The sequence below is a fragment of the Medicago sativa genome, chromosome 5 (genome assembly GCF_051527215.1).
Source record: "Medicago sativa cultivar Bolivia chromosome 5, Bolivia_mono, whole genome shotgun sequence".
NCBI lineage: Eukaryota > Viridiplantae > Streptophyta > Magnoliopsida > Fabales > Fabaceae > Medicago > Medicago sativa.
Genome location: NC_140753.1, coordinates 77,959,031 through 77,983,229, shown reverse-complemented (window position 1 = coordinate 77,983,229; position 24,199 = coordinate 77,959,031). Strand labels below are relative to the sequence as shown.

Genomic DNA, 24,199 nt, shown 5'->3' with positions numbered 1-24,199 from the left:
TGACAAATCATCACATAATTGGGGTCAGGGACTATTTCCAAAAAAAAAAAAATTGCAGGGATCAAAAACTATAATTTTTTTTTGCAGGGACTAAAACCAAAACTGGCCTATTTTTGCAGGGACCAAAAACTATAAAAAAAATTTGCAGGGACTAAAACTAAAACTGACCTATTTTGCAGGGACCAATACCATATTTTAGCCTTGTAAATGTAATAAAATATATATGATAATTCCATCAAAACATTCTAAATATATAATAATATATGTAAAAAAAATCTAACAGAATACATGGTCTATAATATAGACCACATACATCATTTATTGAATGAATTCAAAATGTTGATTTTGACTTATAATAATGATCAGAGGGTGTATGTAATATATTTATTGTTAAAAATATATATACACATGGCCCTCACTATACGGTATTTCTGGGTCCGTCCCTGCTCCAATCCAACAATTAAAGACTCAAATCCCACTAAATTTGTGTTTGGAACCACGGTAAAACAATTCTTCACCATGCATGCATTTGGCAAAAAGTCACGACTTCGCGTAGAAGTTATCATGGTTTGAATTGGACACATACACTCACTAAGTGCATTTATTTTTTTTAAAGTGATGAAATCACGGTGACACCGCATGTTCCCAAAGAAGCTACAGCTCGACATTACAGATGCGAGTATCCACACATTCAATCGTGTTTTCAGACATGGTCTAATAGACTGTTTGTTTTCACGTTCAGTAACAAATTGGGCGCACATTTTCCGGAAACTACAGTTTTAAGCTTCCGAAAATCACAGTAAGAGTGCACAGGAACGTGAGAAGGCTGATTTTCCAAACACACTGAATCCAGAATGGATATGAATTGCTGAGCTATTAGAATGACTATGACAAAACATTTAGCATAATCTCATTAATGTTTACTTTCAAAAAATATTTTACTTTCAAAATTAATCTCATTAATGTTATTTAGCATAATATAATATTAGTAAGACTTCAAACAAAATCAAACAGCTGAGATTTTTCACAAGTGATTATTTCATTAATTCCTGTGGTGGACACCTTCCACAGGTTCAACTTCAAGAACCTGACATGCAAAACATTGTAATGCCATGGGAACAACTTACATCTTAAAAGTTCCCTATCAATATTGTATATGAAACTAACTAGTTTCTCAAAAGATTGCACCAATGTATACTTTTGAATTTCAGCAGTGCAACAGAAATCGCGTCTTGCGGCTACAATCATAGAATAGGGCTCACATTCCTCAATATGAATCTGGTCTTAAAAATTCTTAGCCTAATTTTTCAGTTACTATTCCTCTAATGCATCCAATAAGAGTGAACAATCCAAATACAAAGCCAAAAACATTGAAAGCTTGAAGCATAACCCATTTCGCAGTCCATGCATCAGTATCGGACCTACTCAAGTATACTGTCACTGGAAAATATATGGTTAATGGCCAATAGCTTATGCTACCTAAAACTCCCAAAATCTGGTTGAAGTAGGGAAAGATCATTCCAATAACAACAGTTGATGCAACATAAGCCGTTCTGAATGTCAGGCTGAGAAAATTTAGTTTGAAAGCTGGAAGCAATGGGAGTTTCAAGGTATATGTGTGATTCACAAATTCACTGTCAGGGAAATTTAAACGGAACCAATTCTCAGCATTAGCAAAAAGGGGCTGGCAGTATACCTGCATTGAAACAAGGTAGATGATGAAGTTAACATCTGTGTTGTTTTGACACAGCTTGTTGACATCGTACAAACACCGTATGCCACTATTCCCAAATGCGCGTGATATTTATTACATGGTTAACGCAGCTCAAATACATAGTTAATTATATTTAGTAAATGGTTAATGGATATCATGTATCTATGAACACTGATATTTTGACCCAACAATGTTCATTTACTCATTACATGGTTAATGCAGTTCAAATACATGGATAATTATGTTCAAATTTCAATGGACGGTTAATGAGTTACAATACCTTGCTATACTCATTAACCATCCACTGAATGCAATTAACGGCATATTTGAATTGTGTTAACCATGTAACGAAGAAATCGACATTGTTGTGTGTCAAAAATGTTCAAATGTACATGATATCCATTAACTATCTACCTGCGTTAACCATGCAATAAACGATGAACAGTGCATACAGCATCGGTGTCAAAATAATTTTTTTTCTAGAGTTAAATGAACATGCATTCCACTGTTGTAGATAAAAGTAGACAACATACATATTACCCTTTAAGCAGAACATGCAAAATATCTAAGCTAAGATTTCATAACATTCTACTCTAGGACAATATAGAAATAAAAAAGATATTAAATATATGAGCACCATTATAAAATTTGAAGATGGTACATTCATTATATGTACCTGATATGAACCAACTAGGTGAACCACTATACAAGCATGAGCAAAGCCAACAAGCCAATAAAATTTGGAGGAACTGAACCCTGTTAAAAGGTTTCCTGGTGTATTATCACCAAAGGCAGCATATCCAGCCCATCCACAAACGAGGTAAAAGAATGTCGTGATAGCAACTGATATTGTTGAGGCCTTTTTCATGGTTTGGTTTTCTGGTGGAGGCGTCTTCAAAGTATCCTTCATGAATTACCACAAGTTATGTCAGGTTCTATAATTGTCAAGGTCTTGCTTGGTCTATTTTCATTTTAAATTACAAAATTGTCAAGGTCTTGCTTGGTCTATTTTCATTTTAAATTACAAAAAAATACTTTATTTCCTATTTTAATTTTTTATAGGGATAAGACAAAAACAATGAAAAAATTCTTGGTAAAATAAAGTGAAACAGGTGATGTGTTTGTACTTAAAGTGCCAATGAAAACATTCTATAAATTCTTAAACCAAAACAGCTCACATTTTTCCTTAGGTACGGTGTTAAAATTGCATTCCAGTTATCTGAGAATCAAGGGATAGATACCTGTATTTCCATCATAATTGTCGAGAAAGGATAGGAGAATGACACGTCACCAAGCGCTTGGGAAACCAGCCACAACTTCTCAGTTCCACTAGAGGTACTGACTCCTTCAATACTACCCTTGGTATATCCATTTTCTGAGAAAATGATTATCCAATAGTTATATGCATGTATTGACGTCAAAACTAATAATCGGTGCAATATATCTATCTATATATATAGGGGCTGTTAACTTGCACCCACCTAAAAACACTAAGGTGCAAGTTAACAAGCTGCACCTACTAGTTATTTACCAAAACACCCATGTTTTTCTATTATAAACAAATATTATTTATGCTATTTACAAAAATGTCCTTTTAATTAAAATAAAGTTTAATAGAGACAAAAGGGTGTTTTAGTAAAGTACAAGTAGGTGCAACTTGTTAACTTGCACCTTAGTGTTTTTAGGTGGGTGCAAGTTAACAGCCCCCATATATATATATATATATAAGCAAGTCCATGCACAAAGCCAGTCATGCTGAGCATAAGGAAATACCTCAAAAATCAGATTATTCAGATGGTGATGCATACCTATGATTTGCATGATGGAAAGTCCCATTCCTATGAAACAATAACCAAAGGATGTAATTGCAGCAACAACGGACAGCCAATGCATGTCATGTAAGTTTGGTATCTGGGAGAGAAGAATTTGGACAATTCCAAAAATCAGCATATAATATGCATCTGCAAATTCACTTGGTGTTTCATTCTCTTTGTTGTGTTGAGAAATTGAGATTTGGATTGCTCTGCATCCACATATACAGATAGTTGTCAAAATCAATACTGGCGATATACATAGGCATAGTGAGATTCTTGGGACAAACTTATTCTCAATTCAACAAACCTTAAGCTGATAGATGTTGTAATGACAAAGGCAATTCCAAAACCATATATACAGATATTCACAAGAAGGCCACAAAGTCTTCCATTCCCTGTTCCTGTAACCACCAAACCAAAATCTTACAAGGAGGAAAATATATCTAAACACACGTGAAATTGAGATGGCAACCGCTAAATCATGCGTGTCTCACTCTCTTATTGATGAGGCTAGCTCTCATTTTGGTAAAATGCACGTAAATTTTACCTAATATTAATGCATTGAAAAGAATGTGTGACAATGTTCGGTTAACATTTCCCAGAATAGCAGTCTTGCCGAAAGAAATGTATTGGCTACATATTTGCCTAAAACAGATGCAAAAGCAATCACTAGATAAAATATCACCAAATTATAAACACCTTGTTATGCTTAATGCAATGAAGGAAACCACCAGAATAACATTTCTCTGACTAAATAGCAGACCCTTCCCTTTAATTTCTTATCAAAATAGTCCAATTTGTTTTGATTCCTTCCTGATCCTCATTTCGTACCCTACCCTTCCTCTCTGAGTTTTATTACGCATGTATTTTTTTTTTTATTGCCCAAGGTATCCCTAGGCAGCCAGGCCAGAAGCTAGAAACTAATCCTTCGAGGTACAGAGATCCATTTAAGGGACAGACCTCTCCCAACAAGTGCTCTTCCAGACACATTGGCTAGGGATCATATCTATGACCAAATGTGCAAAGGACCCAGTTATCGGCCAAATGAGCTACACCATGTTCGTGTTACACATGTATTTTATTAAATTAAAATAAAATTTTTCATATAATCATTTGATTTTTTTTTTTTATCAATATGAAATATAATAAAATGTTCAATATTACTACTAAAATAATCTTTAATCAATTATTTCAATGTTCATATAGCTTGCTAGCAGGTACGAGCTATGAAGCATTGACGCATACATGGACATCTAACACGACATTGACACAAGTGAAAATTTGAATGTAATCACATGTGTTGGTGTCAGACATTGATACATGTCAGACACCAGACACACCTTCTATCAGAAATGTTGGTGTTACATAGGGTATAAGCCAACCCTATCAAGTTATGAATATCCCGAATTAAACAAAAGATGTTACTTAAACGTAACGATGCGAAATCAATGAAATTGAATTGAAAAATGAAAAGGGTCCTTAAAGGAAGTTACCTAGATTAAAATTGACAACATCAAGATAAGAAGCACTTCTATGAGGACCATATTCAGGATTGGGGGAACGATAAGTATTGCAAAGAAGAAAAGCAGAGTAAAGAGTTGAAGAAGCAATAAGGAGTATGGAAAAAGGTCCAACAATCCATCCAAGTTGTGCAATGCTCCATGGCAAAGATAACACTCCTGATCCTATCACCCCTGTCACTATGTGTGCCACTGCTGTCCATAGAGTCCCTAATATCATGTCATATCATAACATAAGATTGCATTATTTATCATATAATATCATATCAAATTCATTCAATTTCATTTCATTATTATTATCATTACACTTTCAATTCCAAACATAATAAAAAACAACAATTTGTATCATAAAAAAAAACATAAAACATGAACATTAAAAAAAAAAAAAGGATTCAGAATTGAGAAGAGAAACCTTACCTGTTCTTTTGATAGGATGAGATTGAGATTGAGTGAGTAACAAAGGGGTGTTGAGGTTATCACTTGAAACATCAGCAGATGATAATCCTCCCATCTTGATCAGAATGGTTTTCTGGAGCTGACAGTTGCAATTGGCAAAAAGGGTTTTTCTTGAATGAATGAATCAGAATCAGACAATCAAAGTTAGTTTCTTTTTTGCTTTATTTATAATATCTATTATCTCGTCATTTCTTTTTTTGCAGTTTTCGTCCAAAAGACAAAAACATGTGAGATTTGTTTGGTACGATTGATTGATTGATTGATAGTTTCAACTCAAATAATGTTAAACAATTCAACTCAATGGGCTTCACCAAAAAAAAGGAATGGTTTCAAAAATTAGTTTGATTCCTTAATGAAATAATGTTTTATCTATATTATATTAGTACTTATCTCATAATTGAACTTTATATTATTAAGAATTTTCTCTTATAATCTAGAGGATCGATCACTTTTTCTTTTCATCATAAATAATTAAATATTATTGTTAGGCCAAATGTTATTCACTTTTTTATGCGTTTTAATTTTTGAATAACTATTGTTATTTTGTTTATCTACGAAAATGTTTACATTTTTTATTTTGATTATAACAATAATTGTACTTCTTTAAAAAAAAAACAATAATTGCACTAAAACAATAGCAATCATTAATAATACATAGTAATAAGGATAATAATATTAACCTTGTCAAAAAAAAAGTATAATAATATTAACCTCTCAAAAAGTATAATAATATATTTTTTTGGGCTTTTATGTTTATAGCACCACTTAAAATAGAGTAGTATATTCCAAAATCAGGTAAGAAATACATATTAAAATATGATCCAATTATAAAGGAGATTAGTCACTTTAGTCCCTGAATAGAAAATGAATCGTCATTTTAGTCCCTGAATGCAGATAAATTGCAAAATAGTCCCTGAATGTAGACTTTGTCAGTCAATTTAGTCTCTGAATGTAGACTCTGCTGGTCACTTTAGTCCCTGAAATTGACTAATAGAGTCTACATTCAGGGATTGTTTTACAATTTCTCTGCATTCAGGAACTAAAGTGACACTCATTTTCCATTTAGGGACTAAAGTGACTAATTCCCCCAATTATAATTTATATCATACAACCACTTTGTCCCTCAAATAAAAATCACAACAAGAAGACAACATATGTGATCGTGATGGTTTATTTAATTAAAAAGATATGGCAGTGACCATGAAAGTAGCATATCCAATGGGGGGTCCTTACTTAACAAGGACAACTCCCCGTTATGGACTCTCCATTGGAGGAAGAAAAAATGAGTCCCTATTAAGGAACATGCAACTATATAAGGATCATCTCTCTCCTGGGTAACTAACGGGTCTCACGTTTAAAAAAGTAAATTGTGTACTAGTTGGTCCCACTTGCAAAAATGAGTAATAAAATGTGTACTACTTGGTCCCACTTGTAAAAAGGAGTAATATGTAAATTATTTTTGTTTAATGATGTAAAGATAGTGGGATATATTTAAAGAGAAATGATATTTTGACAACCATTTTTTGACAACTTTTGGACAACTTTCTCTCTCATACTCACATGATGTTGTTATCCTCTCTCTTCCTTTTTCTCTCTCCATTGTTTTTGACCAATAAGAAGTGAGAAAGACAAGGTTGTCAACAAAGTTGTCATCAAATGGATGTCAAAATATCATTACTCATATTTAAATACCTTTCATTGGAGTCCTTATTAGTGTATTGTCATTGGAGTCATTGAATCCTTAATAGGTACTTTTATTAAAAAATTATAAATAATGATGTGTCACGTGGGATCCATTTAAGGAGTCATTGTTAAAGAACTACCATTGTGGATGCTCTAAGTATCTGACTGGCACGTTCTACTATATTTTCTTTTAAAAAAAAGTTATACTATTGTTAAATATAATAAAATGAAGAAAAAAAATACTCAGTATCATGTAGGCCAAAGGACTCTTTCTAACATAATTTCAAATACCGATTTCATCCTTTTATCATCTTTTTATGTGGTGAATTTGTCATTTATCCGTTTGCATATGAATTTTTAAACATCCAATATAAAATTTATAAAAGTACATAAATAAAAGATTATAAATTTGAACTCTAAAAAGTTTATATTAAAATAAAATCATATGTTAGAAACTTGAAGACTTATATGCAATGATGAAAGTCATTTTACCTAATATCTAATAATAATCAATAGCAATAAAAAAACAAACTCCAATGGTTTATTCTAGCAACAAAAAATAGATCTTGACTATGAGAGATTACGAGTTCAAGTATGTTTTTTTTAAGGAAGATAAACGTAATTTTTTTTTTTTTGCAACACTTTGAGTTTGAAATTTTTTCCTTAACTAGGACACCATCTTCATACCTAAATTATTTAATAGCAAAAAGAAAGGAAAAAAAATGAGTACTTCAACCAATGTTTTGTTTTAAATTGTTGCAAAAGACAACCTAATGACACATTTTTTTGAAATTTTGATCTATGAAGCTCCCTAAATTAACTTCCTTCAAACCTCTCTTTTCCCCCGCTCGCAAGATGGAATGGATATGGAGTCCGAAGAGAAGGAGAATTAAAAGAGAGTGAAGTAATGTATAGTTAACGACCTCTATTTATTTTAAAAAATACTTTTGTTTTTTGTTAATTCTTCATTTGTTGGAACTCAGATGAACGCGTTCTATTAAATATGTGTGTAATTTTTGGCTAAACTTGATGTCTCATCAAACTTTGAGTTTCTTTGTCAAGAGTCTTCTTCGACGGATTTTTTAAATTTTCTTCGGAGTGATGCAGTTTTTCTGTTTTTTTTTCTCTCTTTTGTTTTAGCTTTGTAAAAAAAAAAGAAAGAATGGGCTCTATTAATTTAAGTTAGATAGGACAGAAATAATTGTGGTACAAAAATATTTTATTTTTGGAAAAAGTGGGGGCCTGCATCTAACGGAAACAAAGCTACGACGAAAATACGTGAAGAATCGAGACCCCCAAAACATAAAAAATCCAATAATTGGGTAATAATAGAAGTAGGAGAAGATAACATAAATAATTGGCCTAAATAATAGTATAGAGATATCTTCTTTAAAAAAGTAAATAATATAGAGATAGCTTAGTTTCAGCCCAAGTTAGGAAGACAAATCCACACACTTTTGCAACAAAATATGGGAATGGTTTGGATGGGCGAGAGATGTTAGTTGAGTTTAATAGCAACTGAATTTATAGAAATTTTAAAAATTGAAAATAATTTATAGAAATTTTAAAAATTGAAAATAACTAGTGAATATATACAATGAATGCATGTGGTGAATGTGCCCACATATTTTTTTTGGTGGTGGCCAGGTTTGAACCCCAAACCTTACATATATTATGCGTTGTCCCCTACCAACTGAGTTAAGCTCACGAGAACTGGCCACATATATTTAAATTTAGAATGAAGGGCTAAGTTAGTCGATGAGAAAATTCGTAAGATTTAATTTGATTTTTAAGAAAACAAAATAAATTTTTAGTTTCTAGGGAAAATAAATATAGAAAAGTTAATTAGTCCTTAGACTTTTTTTTCCACTTTGTTTGGTTATAAAAGAAAGATAAAGGAAAGGAAAAAAAAAGTTGAAAATAAGAGTTTTTTTTTTTTTTTACAAATAAAATAAGAGATTATTAAGTAGTTTCATTTGAGAAAAAATGAAAAAAAATAATATCTTTCTGACGTGTGATGAAAGGAAATATAAATATTTTGGTGTTGAGATATATGTTATGTGAGATAATCCAGAAACTCACATGGTGTCAATTTGTAACATTAAATAATCTTAACCAAAAAAAAAGTTCATAGATCTTTATTAATTTTATGATTATTTTTCTTATATTAAAATGAAGAGAGTAATATTTTAAATTGAGCAAAAATAGCATTTTAGTATTTCTTTTATGTCAGATATTTTCATCACGATCCTCGTGGGCTTAGCTTAATGCATAAAATATGCAATGTTCGAGGTTCAAACCCGGCCAACAAAAAAAATATTTTCATCAATCAACTCTAAAGATTAAGCTCTAGTTTTTTTTTTTATAAGGAAGATTAACCTCTAGTTAGAATTAGAAAGTACTGAAATAGTCCTCGTGAGCTTAACTCAGTTGGTAAGAACAATGCATAAAATATGCAAGGTATGAGGTTCAAACCCCAGCCACCACAAAAAAAAGTATTGAAATAATTTGTTTGACAAACATTTTTTGACAAACATTTTTTTATCGTTATTTTATTTTTGAAAAAAAGAGAGTCAAACATTTTTTTATCGTTATTTTATTTTTGAAAAAAAGAGAGTCTAATGAAAACAAAAAACTATAAAGAAAATAAACGGAGAATCCGGAGCTCAAAACCCAATAATTGAGTAATAATAGAAGTAGGAGAAGATAACATAAATAATACTAAGCCAAGTTAGCAGACAATCTACACATTTTTGCAATTTTATTTTTTAATCTAATTACAATGTTTGGAAAAAAATGAGGATAATGTGATTTAAAATCTATTCAACTAATTTTATGAAACTAATTAATTCAGTTAGTATTGAGTTTAATCGTTTCATCCTTCCTTGGCACCTTATGACAGTTCACTTGCCCACATCCACTTTCATCAAGACAAATGAGACCAAATAAGCCAGTTTCAATCGTGTTTTTATCACTTCATCCTTCAAGGCACAAGACATCTCTTGCATGCACGCATACCAAGTAAGGGACATAACAATGCACCAAATAAGCTACATAAGTCTCATTATCCTAACCGTGTGCATACAAAAGATCGCATGATGACCTAATTGATAGAGAATTGATTCATCTGCAATATGGTGGGTTTGACTCCCACTATTAGTGTAAGAATATTTTTGATGGGTGGTTTGTAAGTTGACCTGTTGACCTTAGTTGACCTTAGAGGTCGGTACTCAAAATCAAGCTCACTTAAATTTTCACCATAAATAGGTGGTTTATAAGTTGTACTACCTCCGTCCCTAATTATAAGACCCTTTTGAGAAATTTTTTTGTCCTTTTTTATAAGACCCCTTTGCTATTTCCAACTGCATTAATTATTTCTTTACATACATGCCCCTATTTATTATACTCCCTCCGGTCCTATTTATAAGAGAAAGTTAGGTTAACAAAAGTTAATGTATTTGAACTGAATTTTTAACTAGATACATCAACTTTTATTGACCTAAATTTCTCTTATAAATAGGACCGGAGGAAGTACATATTTTTCTTCAATCAGCAATAAATAGCATATGGAAAACATAAACTAACTCTCTCTCTTAAGGATAAAATTGTAAAAACAATAGTAATTACAAACAACTTTAATACAAATATCCACTTTCTTAATTCCCGTGATTTTAGCAAAAGAGTCTTATATATATAGGGACAGAGGTAGTATAAGAAGTTGTAGTTTTAAACTCACTAGTGTTTAAAATGTTTTTTTATACTCTCTCTTAAGGATAAAATTGTAAAAACAATAGTAATTACAAACAACTTTAATACAAATATCCACTTTCTTAATTCCCGTGATTTTAGCAAAAGGGTCTTATATATAGGGACGGAGGTAGTATAAGAAGTTGTAGTTTTAAACTCACTAGTGTTTAAAATGTTTTTTTATCCTGAATTTGAGGAGAAAGTCTTTCATGGGCACATACGTAAATCAACATTATTTGGGCACACTCAAATGAAATCAACAAAATTAAAAAATAATTTAGTCACATCAATCAATATCATTTAATTTTATTCTCTTTTAATTTTGTTGATATCATGTGTGTGTGTCTTTGTCAAAAAAAAAAAATCATGTGCGTGTCCAAATAATATTTATTTAGGTATGTGCCCATGCAAGACTTTCTCGAATTTGAGATCCAATTTCTGTTTTTTTTTAATGTTAATCTTCAATTTTTTCAGGAAAGAAGACTTTAGTAAACCAAAATCCAGCCACAAATTTAATAAAGTCAAACCAATAATTATTTCATCCAAAATCGACTCCGATTTTCTTTAATGATTCATCATTTAGTAAATTTTATTAACCACTTGAATCCAATTGTTTGGAGTGAGTTCGGGTTGAGTTTATAGGCTTCTTTTATTTCACCTCACCCAATACAAGACTTCCTTTTTCAACCATTATAGTATTGTTGTTATTTTCTAATAGAGTTGAGTTGCTATGTTTGTCTTTATAAACTTGGATATGATAACAACCCATTTTTGCATAAACAACTTGCATGTTATAACATCAACACTTATCATGATAAACATTTATATACAAGTAATTCCTATAGCATAATATCAAATAAAGTTAAATTCTTCTTATATAAATTATAAGTTGTTTTGATATACAAGTAATTCCTATAGCATAATATCAAATAAAGTTAAATTCTTCTTATATAAATTATAAGTTGTTTTGAAAGTCTTCTAAAAATCTTCCTAATCCTACCTGCTATATGGTAAACAGCTAAGGTTTTTTCCAGGCAGCAGAATACTTAGGTGTGCCTCTCCTAAAGAACTGTTCCATGAGCTTCACCTTCCAATAGCATGAAAAAAAGTGCAGTACAAATGTAATCGTTAATACTTTTCAAATAGCTGTTTATGAAAACATGAGTTTGCATAGTTGATAACTTGAGATCTCTACAATTAAAATTAACTACAGTGGCAATCTCCTCTTATAAAAGGTTTGAGGTCCATTCAAAATTACAAGGATTGAGATTAAAAAAAGGCTTGATTTCATGTTATTTTCTTACAAAGTTTCCACCGACACCGTCATTCTCCATTGACTAATCTCCGTCGGGGAACACATGTGACACAGAAGGTGAGTTCTCCCATTCCAACTGTATTTTCTCCTTATACAAGAGTCAGAGTCATGGATCGACTCCCCTAACCATTTGTTTAAGGTGTTCAAATCCCTTATCAATTGGACCAATCAACTGTTGCTCTAAAACATACCCTCTGCTAACATATTTCTATCATAAAGACCATTTTCAAAAATATCAAAAGAACACCAATTTCAAAAAACCTATAACAATATTTAAAAGATCATGAATGTAAACTCAATCATAATCAACATGAAATAAGAAACCAATAATGCTTATAAGGTGGGAGAATGCAAATAAAAAAATCATCTAAAGCAAGGTAGAAATTTGATATCTTCAGCACACACATAAGGTTCAAACCAAAGATTGGCATAACGATACACATTTTGATTTTTGACCTGTCTCAATGAATGATACTAGATCATATCATCTTAAAAATTAAACTGCAATATTCAAAATAAAAAAATCACAAAAATATTTAGTTTAGATCCCAAGTAGATGATTTGTGCACATCCTAGAAGATGCAAGTTTCTTTGACATTACAAAGTCAACAAGACACATTTTCCACCTTTTATAGAAGGAAAACATGAGCCCAAATCAAATTTGAATCAACTCTCTATGATTTATGTTTGAAGACTATATATCCCAAAGCAAAAGACCTTCACCAAGCACCATAATGAGCAAACAAAAAAATCACCTACAAGTTCACCAACGAAACAAGTCACGCAATATAAAAGTTTCACAACTCTAATAGAAATTCTAAATTAAGAGAAAAGGAAGATAGATGTTGAATATTGAATAAGAGTGGATGACCATTACACATAATCCTATATAACAAATTATTTGTGCATTATATATCCCCCATAAACCACCTCTTTTACCCCCTCAGGTGATCATACAAGAATTTAAGGGCACCACACATAGGAAATTGATTTGGAACAAAAAAGTAAAATCTAAAGCACAAAATTAAAGTGGCATAAATATTTCATGCATAATGTGATGACGATACTAGAAACCATATCAATTTGCAAATAGAACAAGAGTAAAACTTCAAAACAAAATTAATAAAGCACGAGTCATATCATCACATATGGCTTCATATTTTGCCATATACTTGATACTTGATAATAATTATGATATACGTATTGGCAAGCTACCTTGTAATACAAGGTAAAATCTTAATATCTAGTCACATACCTCTTGGAAGAAAAGAAGGAAAACAATTAATTATTTATTCCTCCAATTGGAAGAAAGTTTTTCTTGTACTTCCCTATATGACAACTAAATATGTCTCCTTTAAAACCATACTTAATCATGTAAATTCTCAAATCAACCCAAACTAATTTTTGATCTCTTTTGTGTAAGAGGACTATATCGTTCTTCCCATGTTCGACCGGCAACTCAACAAAAGGAAAGAGCGATCCGGAACATTGTAAGTGTTCGTGAAAGGGATCAACAATAAAGAGATTTATCCATGATTCTCTAACACCGACTTTACCCAAAATTGATATGCAAAATGTAGAGGTCCATGAATAAATTGATATCAAAGCAATAGATCCATTTAATGGCACGAAGTACCTCATCATGAATTTGACATCAAAACTACCATCCATGATTGAGGGCATGGGTGTTGTAAACAATACCTCACTACTAAAATCAAATGACAACAAACATTCTTCAAAAAAATTGGATTTACTTTTAGCTAGCCAATGAAACACTCCATCCACGTACGTTCCGATACCTCGCAATGACGTGTGGAAATAAAAATTACACAAATCAAAGTTAAGTCTCTTCCAAGAGTTACTTTTGAGAGAATATATCTCCCACGAGGGGTTGTAAGATCTATCTTCCAATATCAAATCTCCATCTTCATCTTCGTCGGCACTATCATAAGGGAAAAAATATTTCATCTGAATCACTTTATAGTCATCACTAACATGGTCATAACCAAATCCGTGAAGAATGAAGCAAGTGGTTCGATCAGGTGGTATGTTCGCAATAGGGCTGGAAGGAATGAGCTTTGATTCACCCGTAGTTGGATTCCACAATACAACTAGACGGGTACGTTTAAAACCTTGTTTGAGACAAAGAATGCCATTAATACTAACAGAACCCACAACAAAAATATCAGTATCATCGTTTTGAAATGGAGGTGGCCAATCTAATTTGACATGATTCTCAAACCGATCACCAAAGAGCCAATAAAACTCACAATGGTGGCCATAATTGTATGTCATAGGTAGTTTGTGTAGGACGAAAAATGTATCATCGTTGTAAGAATGGTTACCCTCTATGATATTGTTGCAATACAAGCTCATAAAATAAGGGTTTTCAAATAAGAGGGACCATGATTTACATACGCATTGAAACAGCTTCAATGATTTTAAAGGTAGTTTTGACAGAATGAAAAGCACAAGTTCATGAGGTAAATAGATGCTAACCTTTTCACATGTGATAACAACTGCCACTGATTTTTCCATCTCAAGTTGAGGATGAGTTTCGTGCGAGAAAAGTAATTGGGAAATCTAAAATAAACTCTAATAAAGAGAACCGTGACTGTGAAAATATTTATACGATACCCATTATTTTATTATTCAGCTAAGTTTTCCTTGTATTGTGCCTCAGCTTTACTCCGCGCCTCTTTGAACTCCGGAAAACGGTTTTCAGTTGAAACTTGTTTTTTTTCAAGACTTTTGTTTTGTTTTTTCTGGATTTTGTCTTGGTTCTTCAGTTGGGTTTATGGATTTTTTTTTTCTATTATACCCTCATTTTAATCCATGAATAAAATCATTGAACACATTTTCTCTTTCCAATAAATTTAATGTGTTATCTTTCTCTCATGTTGACAAATAAATTTTAGTTACTATTCCTTTCTTCAACAAATTCCTTTTTTTTTGCACACACTCTATTTCTTTCCCATAACAAACAATTGTCAATTATTTCTCCCATTTCTGGTTCTTTTTACTCCAATGAGTCTTCCACTATTTCGTGTTTTCGAACATTCGCGAAGCCTTTAATTTTTCTATAAAATTTGTTCTTTTAAACAACACTTCAAAAGAAACGGTAACTGAGGGAATACTAACTTACTTACATCAGGGCCAGCCCAACACTTGATGAGGCCTAAAGCGAACTCTAAAATGAGGCATTTTAGTTAAAAAAATATTATTTTTTTATTTTTTTATTTATTAATTTATCAATTTCATTTAACATTTATTTTTTAATTGACCGTAGAAACAATTCATTTAATCTTTGTTGAGACAACATTTATTTTTTTAATTGACCGTAGAAACAATTCATTTAGTCTTTGTTGAGACAATGTAAATGTGAAATTGAGAAAACCAAGTGAAGAAAAAAATTGAAGTAAACAAAGGGATGAATGATGAAGAAGATGTTGTTGAGCTACACTGGTTTCAAAGAAAAAGTCAATATAAAAAAAAAACAAAGAATACCAAGATTTTTTTGACTCAAAAAAATAAAATTAGTATCACAATTCTTTGGGATGGAACTTGGAAAACACATTTATTTTCTTTTGGAGGTATTTGTGTCTTTCTTTGAGGTCTTTCTCCAGAGACATCTGATCACTATGAACTATTGGACAAATCACTAATTAGAAGCCCTTTTTCTTAACAAAAATAAGAATTTTTTTTTTGAAGGACTAAAGTTCTTGCTTGGGTCGCCTACCACTTAGGCCGGCCCTGAATATCATAAGCACTTATTTCAAAAAGATCACAAACCAATAAAAATTTAAAAAAGATAATCAACGTGAAATAAGAAACCAACAATGCTTACAATAAATATTAATAAGGTGGGAGAAAACAAATAAAAATAATTCATATAAAGCAAGGTAGAAATTTGATATGATCTTCAGCACACACATAAAGTTCAAACCAAAGATTGGCATAACAATATACATTTTGACCTGTCTCATTGAATGATACTAGATCATATCATCTTAAAAATTAAACTACAATATTCAACATAAAAAAATCACAAATATTTAGTTTCGATCCCAAGTAGATGATTTGTGCACATCCTATAAGATGTAAGTGTCTTTGACATCACTAAGCCAACAACACACATTTTCCACCTTTTATAGAAGGAAAGCATGAGCCCAAAGAAAATTTGAATCAACACCTTATGAATTGTGTTTGAAAAAAAAAAAAAAATCACCTACATGTTCACAAACAAAACAAGTCAGTTTTGACCTATACTTGATAATAATTATGATATGAGAAATGATATTTTGACAATCATTTTTTGACAACTTTTGAACAACTTTCTCTCTCATACTCACATGATGTTGTTATCCTCTCTCCATTGTTTTTGACCAATAAGAAGTGAGAAAAACAAGGTTGTCAACAAAGTTGTCATCAAATGGATGTCAAAATATCATTACTCTTATGATATACGCAGTTGGAAGGCTATGTTGTATGCATGGTAAAATCCTAATACAGTAGAAACTCTTTAAATTAATACTCGGTAAATTAATAAGCTCTCTAAAATAATAAATTTGTCCGGTCCCGACTTGGGCCAAGGTAAAAAATTGAAAAACTCGATAAAATAATAAGATAATAATTTTTCGGGAGATCCCTTTATAATTTTCGGTCCCAAGAAAATCATAAATTAATAATTCATAGAAACTGAAAAAAATACATTGAACACATTTGTTCCTCTTGTTTACATTTACTGTACTTCAAAAGTCATTATTGATTTCCAATGCATATGAACACAGTGGTTACTAATTTACGTTGAGTCCCAAGGTTCGCTGCAACGTAATTCTAAGAGGCATAGACTAATTTGCCTTTTTGTTTGGTATGTACAGTATAATTACTTAAAAACTCTTTAAATTAATAATTATTAATTTATCGATAAATTAATAACTCTCTAAATTAATAAATTTCTCCGGTCCTGACATTATTAATTTATAGAGTTTTAACTGTATTCAATCACATACCTCTTGGGTGAAAATAAGGAAAGCAATTAATTATTTATTCCTCCAATCGGAAGAAAACTTTTCTTGTACTTCCCTATATGACAACCAAACCTGTCTCCTTTAACACCAAGCTCGTTAATAATGTAACTTCTCAAATTAACCCAAACTAGTTTTTGATCTCGTTTGTGTAAGATGACTGTATTCTTCTTCTTCCCAAGCTCGAAAGGCAACTCAACAAAAGGAAAGGGCAATCTGGTACATAGAAATTGTTCGTGATAGGGCTCAACGGTAAAGAGATTTATCCACGACTCTCACACCGAGTTTACCCAGGATTGATATGCGAAAATTAGTCGCCCCTAAGTAACCTGATATGAAATGGATCCATTTAGCGGCACCAAGTGTCTCTCCATGAAATTAACATCATCCATATTTGAGGGCCTTGGGGTTGTAATCAATAGCTCATTGCTAAAGTCAAATGACAACAAACATTCTTCAATATTTTTGGATTCACTTTTAGTCCACCAATGGAACACTCCATCCACGTACACTCCGATACCTCGCAATGACGTGTAGAAATAACAATTACGCAAGTCAAAATTAAGTCTCTTCCAAGTTCCAAGAGTTACTTTTGAGAGAATATATCTCCCACAAGGGGTCATAGGATCTATCTTCCCATATCAAATCTCCGCCTTCATTGTCATTATCACCAGGAAAATAATCTATCATCTGAGTCATTTTATAGTCATCACTAACATGATCATAACCAAATCCATGAAGAATGAACCAAGGGTTTCGATCAGGTGGTATGTTCTCAATAGAACTGGAAGGAATGACCTTAGATTCACGAGTAGTTGGATTCCACAATACAACTTGACGGGTACAACTAAAACCTTGTTTGAGACAAAAAATGCCATTTACACTAACAGAACCCACAACAAAAATATCGGTATCATCCTCTTGAAACGGATGTGGCCAATTTAATTTGACTCGATTCTCAATCCTCTCAGCATAGAGCCAATAAAACTCAGAATGGTAGCCATAATCATCTGGCATAGGCCGTTTGTGTAGGACGAAAAATGTATCATCATAACAAGAACGGTTATCATGTATGATATTGTTGCTGTACATGTTCATAAAATAAGGGATTTTAAATAAGAGGGACCATGATTTGCATACACATAAAATTCGCTTCAATGATTTTATAGGAAGTTTTGACAAAATAAAGAGCATGATATCATGAGGTAAATATCTGCTAACCTCTCCGCACGTGATAGCAACTGCAAGTGAATAATCCATCTCCAAGTTCTGAAAAATAATATACAACGAAAGTCCAATGAGCACTATAAATTGTAATGGTGAAGATATTTATGCTATACCAAACATGTTTCAGTTGCAATTGGATTCAGGCCCTATGGGTACCCGCAAAAAACACCCACAATGGGTAGGGTAAAACCCAACATTTATAGGTTTGGGCACGGGTCCGGGTAATACCCACAAATTTAAATGGGTATGGGCACGGGTAAGGGTATTATACTGCCGAGACCCGCAACTCCGCATATACATATCTATATAATATCATAAATAATTTATTTATTTTTGGTGTATAATTTATTTATTTATTTTTTTTGAAGGAATTTATTTATTTATTTATTTAGCCCATAATTTTTTTTTTGAAGGAATTTATTTATTTAGCCCTTTAAGCCTAAACCTAAACTTAAACCAAAAAACTTCTTAATACAATAACAACTCCATCATGCCGGTGTACAATTTTTTAGGGATATTTTGGATGTTTTTTATTTGACTAAATACTATGATTCGTACTATTTTATGAGTTAATTTTAAAAAAATTGGACTGTAGTTTTATTTCAATTGTGATGTTTTTATTGTCTTTTCATAGTTAAAGTGCGGATAATGGATGCGGGTATGGGCACTTAGGTACCCATAGGGTATGGGGAAGGGACTAAAGTTGTTGCCCACGAGGGTACGGGCACGGGTACGGGTATTTTTTACAAATGCGGGTATGGGAAAGGGCACTGTAGTACCCTACCCATAGGGTACCCATTGCCATCCCTTACACGTTTCCAGCCCTATATTGTGCTCCCTTCCCCTTACTATTGTTTTGTTTTGTTGACATGTTGTAGACAAAATCTTTAAAACTCAAACTAAATTGCGGAAAGACGGTTGTTGAATTTTTTATTCTTTTATACATGATTTTTTTTCTTCTATTGTTGAATTATATATGTCTAAATTGTGCGTCTCGAATTTTCTTGCATAACTCAGTTAGTAAGGACAATACATTGCAATATATAGAGCCGAAGTTCGAACCTCGTATTTCCTACTTATTCAATTAAGCGTGAAATTATAGTCATTAAGCTACTTAACAAATAAAAAGTAAGTAGGGACAACTTGAGTTTGAATTTGAAATTTTCATTTAGTTTGAATTTGGAAAAGAATAATGCTACATGTAGCGACAAAAAAATTCACGAGATTTCACGAACAGTGTATTTTACTCACATAACACCACCACCACCATGATTGCTGTGAAATCCGAGATTAAATTATTAAAACTGTTTTGCAACATGCTCTTACTTATATTGACGGCTTCGTGAGAGTTTCGGGAAAAACTCTTTCGCTACATATAGCAGCGCTGTTTGGAAAAATTGTTGTATATATAATTTTGAATAAACCAATTAATTTTGTCTCTAAACTGTCATCATCACTTCAACTTAGTTTTAAATTACATACATATAAAAAGTAGACCCTAAGAACGCAGTTTGGTTGGCCTCGTGGTGTTGGTGATTAAGATTTTTAGTGTTACAAGACTACAACTATTCTATGAAAAAAAATAGAAAACTTAGGTGAGTTGTAATACAAGTTATATAGTATGCGTAATACTACAGTTCACATTACAACAATACTCTTGACCCTCCTTAGTGGTTTATGCCAATACTCAAAATAATTGATAATTCATGTGAAGAGAATATGGCTATAATTTATCCCTAATAACAAATTTTTACAATGAGGAGTACAACCTTTTACATTATATATGTACAGTATTAATAACAAACTTAAACAAATGAATCACTTTTAAGGATATAGTATAAACCTCTCAGCTTAATTTCTCACTTATGATTCCTTCAAGTGATCCAACAAGACTCACAACTGTCACCAAAAGGCAAACAAAACTAAAAGTCTTAAGAACAATCCATTTTGTAGACCAAGCTTCAATTTTATTCTGTACAAAATACATCTCTACTGGGAAATATATGGTCAATGGCCAAAAACCTAATGCTCCTAGGACTCCTAGAACTTGATTGAAGTAAGGAAACATGATTGCAAGTCCAGTTGTGGAAATCACATAAGCTGTTCTAAAACATATCCTCAACATGTTCAGCTGAAAAGCCGGCAATAGAGGCAGTTTCAATTGGTAGAAATTATTCACAAAACCACTGTTGGGATATTTTCTTGAACACCATCTATCAGCAGCAGTATATGTTGGTTGACTATAAATCTGAATTGAAAAGAATAAAAATAAAATCATATAGAAGAATAACAGGTATGATTTTTAGGCAACATAAAAATACAGTTTATAATGTCATTCTTTTTGTTGCTTACGCACAAGCTATTCTCTTTAAGAAATATATTAAAGAAATTAAGATGTAAAAACATGATTGGTAATTCATAATTAGCAAATTAAGTCATTGAGGAATTCCTAGAAAAGATGCATTAGAAATTTTTTAAGTTAATAATCTTTTAGTCAGACTACACTTTATTATCTAATGAAATTATCACTAAAAGCTGGAAATTTTGATTAGTAGGACAATTACCTGATATCCTCCCACCAAATGAAGAACAATGCAAGCATTAGCAAAGTCAATGAGCCAATATGGTTCATAAAATCCAAAACCTGTCAAGAGGTTTCCAGGAGTTTGATTTCCAAAAGCTGCATATCCGAAGCATGCACAGCATAGGTAGAAGAATGTTGTAATCAAGATTGCGATCATGGAGGCCTTTTTCATGGTCTTGTTTTCTGCTGGAGGAGACTCCAGAGTGTCCTTTGTTTGTTCATTATAAAAAAAGAAAAATAATTCAATGCTGTAACTTGAGAAAATAAAAGTATTTGAATGTAACTCATTGTGTCGGTATCGAACATTGATATATGTCGGAACACATTTGGAATAATAAAGGGTACCTGTATCTCAAGGAGGATGGTAGTGTACGGATAGGCAAAAGCAATATCACCAAGTGCTTGGAACACTAACCATAACTTGTTTGCAATATTCGAAGCTGGTACTCCAGCTACACTCCCCATAATTCTTCCATTTTCTACAAGTTCAACCATGAGTCTTAGGAGCCATTGCCTTGTTGGAGGGACTAACTTGATTGGAGTTCTTTAATTCAAGGGAATACTTTGCTATTTCGTAAATTTGATGACTAAATTCATCGACGCTTACGTACTGAAATGCTGATCTACTCTATTCTAGATTTAGTATTGCATCATCTTGATGTGGCTAAAACAATTCTTGTTTCTTCATATTATTTGCCCTAATGATCAGAAGGCTTAACTTGATAAGAAAAAAGAACCTTAATAAATCAAAATGAACCTTACCTATAACGTTTGTGATGCCAAGTCCTAGTCCAACAGATGAGTATGTAAAGGACATAATAGCTGCAACAACTGAAAGCAATGCCATGTTGTGAAGGTCTGGTATGAATGACATTATGACCTGAACAAGTCCAAACAGGATCATATAGATGGCATCCCCATACTTGCAAGGTGCTTCATGCCCTTCCTTGTGATAACAGTTTGATTTCAAAATCGCTCTGTTTGTAGAAACACCAAGAATGTAACCATTACAGCATAAATAAATATGAAAATATCAGTATCACAGTCTCTCATGATGAAATGGCAAATATTACTTGAACAGATGACTAGCCAAATTAGTTTAATTAACTTTTGACTAAATTAACCAAAGTTTGACAGTCATCTAATTTAGGTAAACTTCTGGCTCACCTTAAAACATCTTATGGTTATTTATATTTATTTTATTCTAAAGATAAGTAAATAAATAAAAGGAGTTTACCTGATGCTTGTTGCAGATGTAATGACATAGGCACATGTAGTTCCATATAAGCTGACATGCACCAACACTCCACAGACCTTTCCCCTTATTGCTCCTAATTATTTTCATAATAAGGATATATTCTTAATCAAGCATTCCGTTTTTTATGTTTACAACTTAGTCATCACATTATCAATATTATAAAATAATGATTCAAATGTAAAATATTAATCAAATTTGTCACATTATAATAACATTAAGTTGGTGATGTCAAAGATGCATTTAAAACTAAATTGAATATATACAAATTAGACAGAGACAGAAACTGATTAAAATTTTGCAATTTCAAATATCATTTCAAAATATCAAAGATATCGGAGACTTGGTTGACACAGTCCTACGATTTTAGCTACTAAATTGAATATATACTCAAATATAAACATGCTGACTATTAGCATATTCACATTATGCTTGACCAACCTAGGTACAACTTGACAGCATCCATGTAGGAGGAGCACCTAATGCTCCCATGTTCAGGATCATGAAATCTATAGCAATCAGAAAGAAGGTATGTTGAAATGAAGGTAGTTGCTGCAAAGAGTAGAATACACAGAGGACCTGCAATCCATCCTAATTGTGCCACAGACCATGCTAAAGACAGTACACCTGCTCCTATCACTCCTGTTATTATATGTGCCACTGCGCTCCATACATTACCTGATAAAGAAAACTATTTGCGCACATTAAAAAAATATGTATTATTTAATTATTTTAAAAATATAAGTCATTTTTTTTCTTCTTCTAACTTTTTTTGATGTATAAATGATGCGTCTAAGTTTTGTGACCATATACAAGATTTTCTCAAACTGATCACATCACAAGCAAATAAAGAATGTCTAGTAGTACGTAATTCAAATAATTGAATTAACTAATATAAAAGCTTTGAATGGTACGTAAGCATCATAATCATTATATAATGATTAATCATTATGATGTTCCATGTGTATTTAAACAATTTTCCTTCTTTTATATGGAGATTAATTTGGAACCTTTGAAACTTGCAAATAAAATTAAATGTACTACTATAGCGACATGGTAGCCTACCATTCACACATATGCACCAACCGGTCCAACAATATTCACTGTTTTTATCTAATCAACATACTATCAACTGGTTGCAGACTAGAGCTTGTGCATGAAAAGTAGATGTAGAAGGACTTAAGAAGAAAATTAATCAGAGTACTCTTCTACATACAAAAGCACTTTTGAGGGAGGAAGTACAAATCATTAATCATCATATATTCATAATCATAATAATATAAAGAGTAGAATTATAAGCAAAGTTAATTACCACTTACCAGTTCTCCTAAAAGGCTCTTCAACTAACACATCAGTGGAAGAAGTGCAGTGATCAATCAAGGGAGTTTTGTCTATAATTGCTTCCTCACCCATTGATTTATATGATTCTTCCTTCGTTCAATTAATGGTGGATAAGTTTGCTTCTTGAACCAGTCACAAGTAATAATGAAAATAAGAGTGGTACGGTGTCAAGTATATTTAGACATATCAAGCAGAGTATATATGTATGTCAGTCTTTCACTTCTAGTCCTTAAAACATGTTGAAATTAAGTTGTTGACTGGTATAAAATATAATTTAAGTTTGATATGTTGATATAACTTAGTACAGTAGTTATGTAACATAAAGGATTCTGAAGTTTTCCTATAAAAAATAGAATCTGATGTTTAACATTTTTTTGGTTTAGTGGGATTCTGTAGTTTTCTTAGTGTATTGTATAAATGAGCTTTTTACTTGTAAGAAAAAACCACCCAATCTAGAAATAAAAAGAACACGTGAAGTTAACTAAAACTGAATGTTAGTTATGACTTATTTTATAT

The 24,199-nt window shown here is 31.9% G+C and overlaps 3 protein-coding genes and 1 pseudogene across 3 annotated transcripts; all 4 read right to left on the bottom strand.

Moving 5' to 3' along the window:
- Positions 1–1,020: 1,020 nt before the first annotated feature.
- Positions 1,021–5,644, bottom strand: LOC146925311 (putative amino acid permease 7). Its single transcript, XM_085710268.1, has 7 exons — positions 5,466–5,644; positions 5,022–5,258; positions 3,836–3,929; positions 3,523–3,737; positions 2,956–3,089; positions 2,391–2,618; positions 1,021–1,696 (listed from the first exon to the last, which is right to left on the bottom strand). Exons 1-7 carry the CDS (start codon positions 5,557–5,559, stop codon positions 1,295–1,297), a joined length of 1,404 nt encoding a protein of 467 aa, XP_085566394.1. The 5' UTR covers positions 5,560–5,644; the 3' UTR covers positions 1,021–1,294.
- A 7,886-nt stretch (positions 5,645–13,530) lies between these two features.
- LOC146925310 (F-box protein CPR1-like) lies at positions 13,531–14,787 on the bottom strand. Its single transcript, XM_085711004.1, has one exon. It carries the CDS (start codon positions 14,785–14,787, stop codon positions 13,531–13,533), a length of 1,257 nt encoding a protein of 418 aa, XP_085567130.1.
- A 2,465-nt stretch (positions 14,788–17,252) lies between these two features.
- On the bottom strand, positions 17,253–18,536 carry LOC146925309 (F-box only protein 8-like; annotated as a pseudogene).
- A 1,676-nt stretch (positions 18,537–20,212) lies between these two features.
- AAP7 (amino acid permease 7) lies at positions 20,213–24,067 on the bottom strand. The gene is made up of 7 exons (XM_085710266.1): positions 23,662–24,067; positions 22,784–23,020; positions 22,325–22,418; positions 21,850–22,064; positions 21,433–21,566; positions 21,068–21,295; positions 20,213–20,751 (listed from the first exon to the last, which is right to left on the bottom strand). Exons 1-7 carry the CDS (start codon positions 23,753–23,755, stop codon positions 20,350–20,352), a joined length of 1,404 nt encoding a protein of 467 aa, XP_085566392.1. The 5' UTR covers positions 23,756–24,067; the 3' UTR covers positions 20,213–20,349.
- Between the last annotated feature and the right edge of the window lie 132 nt (positions 24,068–24,199).

Bases quoted from the DNA above. Each gene is read 5' to 3' on its own strand.
- LOC146925310 (XM_085711004.1), bottom strand. From the start codon at position 14,787: ATGGAAAAATCAGTGGCAGTTGTTATCACATGTGAAAAGGTTAGCATC.
- LOC146925311 (XM_085710268.1), bottom strand. From the start codon at position 5,559: ATGGGAGGATTATCATCTGCTGATGTTTCAAGTGATAACCTCAACACC. The intron at 3,090-3,522 runs GTATGCATCACC...TCATTTTCTCAG, and splicing joins TTCCATCATGCAAATCATAG to AAAATGGATATACCAAGGGT. The intron at 2,619-2,955 runs GTATCTATCCCT...TAATTCATGAAG, and splicing joins CAATTATGATGGAAATACAG to GATACTTTGAAGACGCCTCC.
- AAP7 (XM_085710266.1), bottom strand. From the start codon at position 23,755: ATGGGTGAGGAAGCAATTATAGACAAAACTCCCTTGATTGATCACTGC. The intron at 23,021-23,661 runs GTAAGTGGTAAT...TTTCTTTATCAG, and splicing joins AGAGCCTTTTAGGAGAACTG to GTAATGTATGGAGCGCAGTG. The intron at 22,065-22,324 runs GTAAACTCCTTT...TTCTACAAACAG, and splicing joins ACATCTGCAACAAGCATCAG to AGCGATTTTGAAATCAAACT.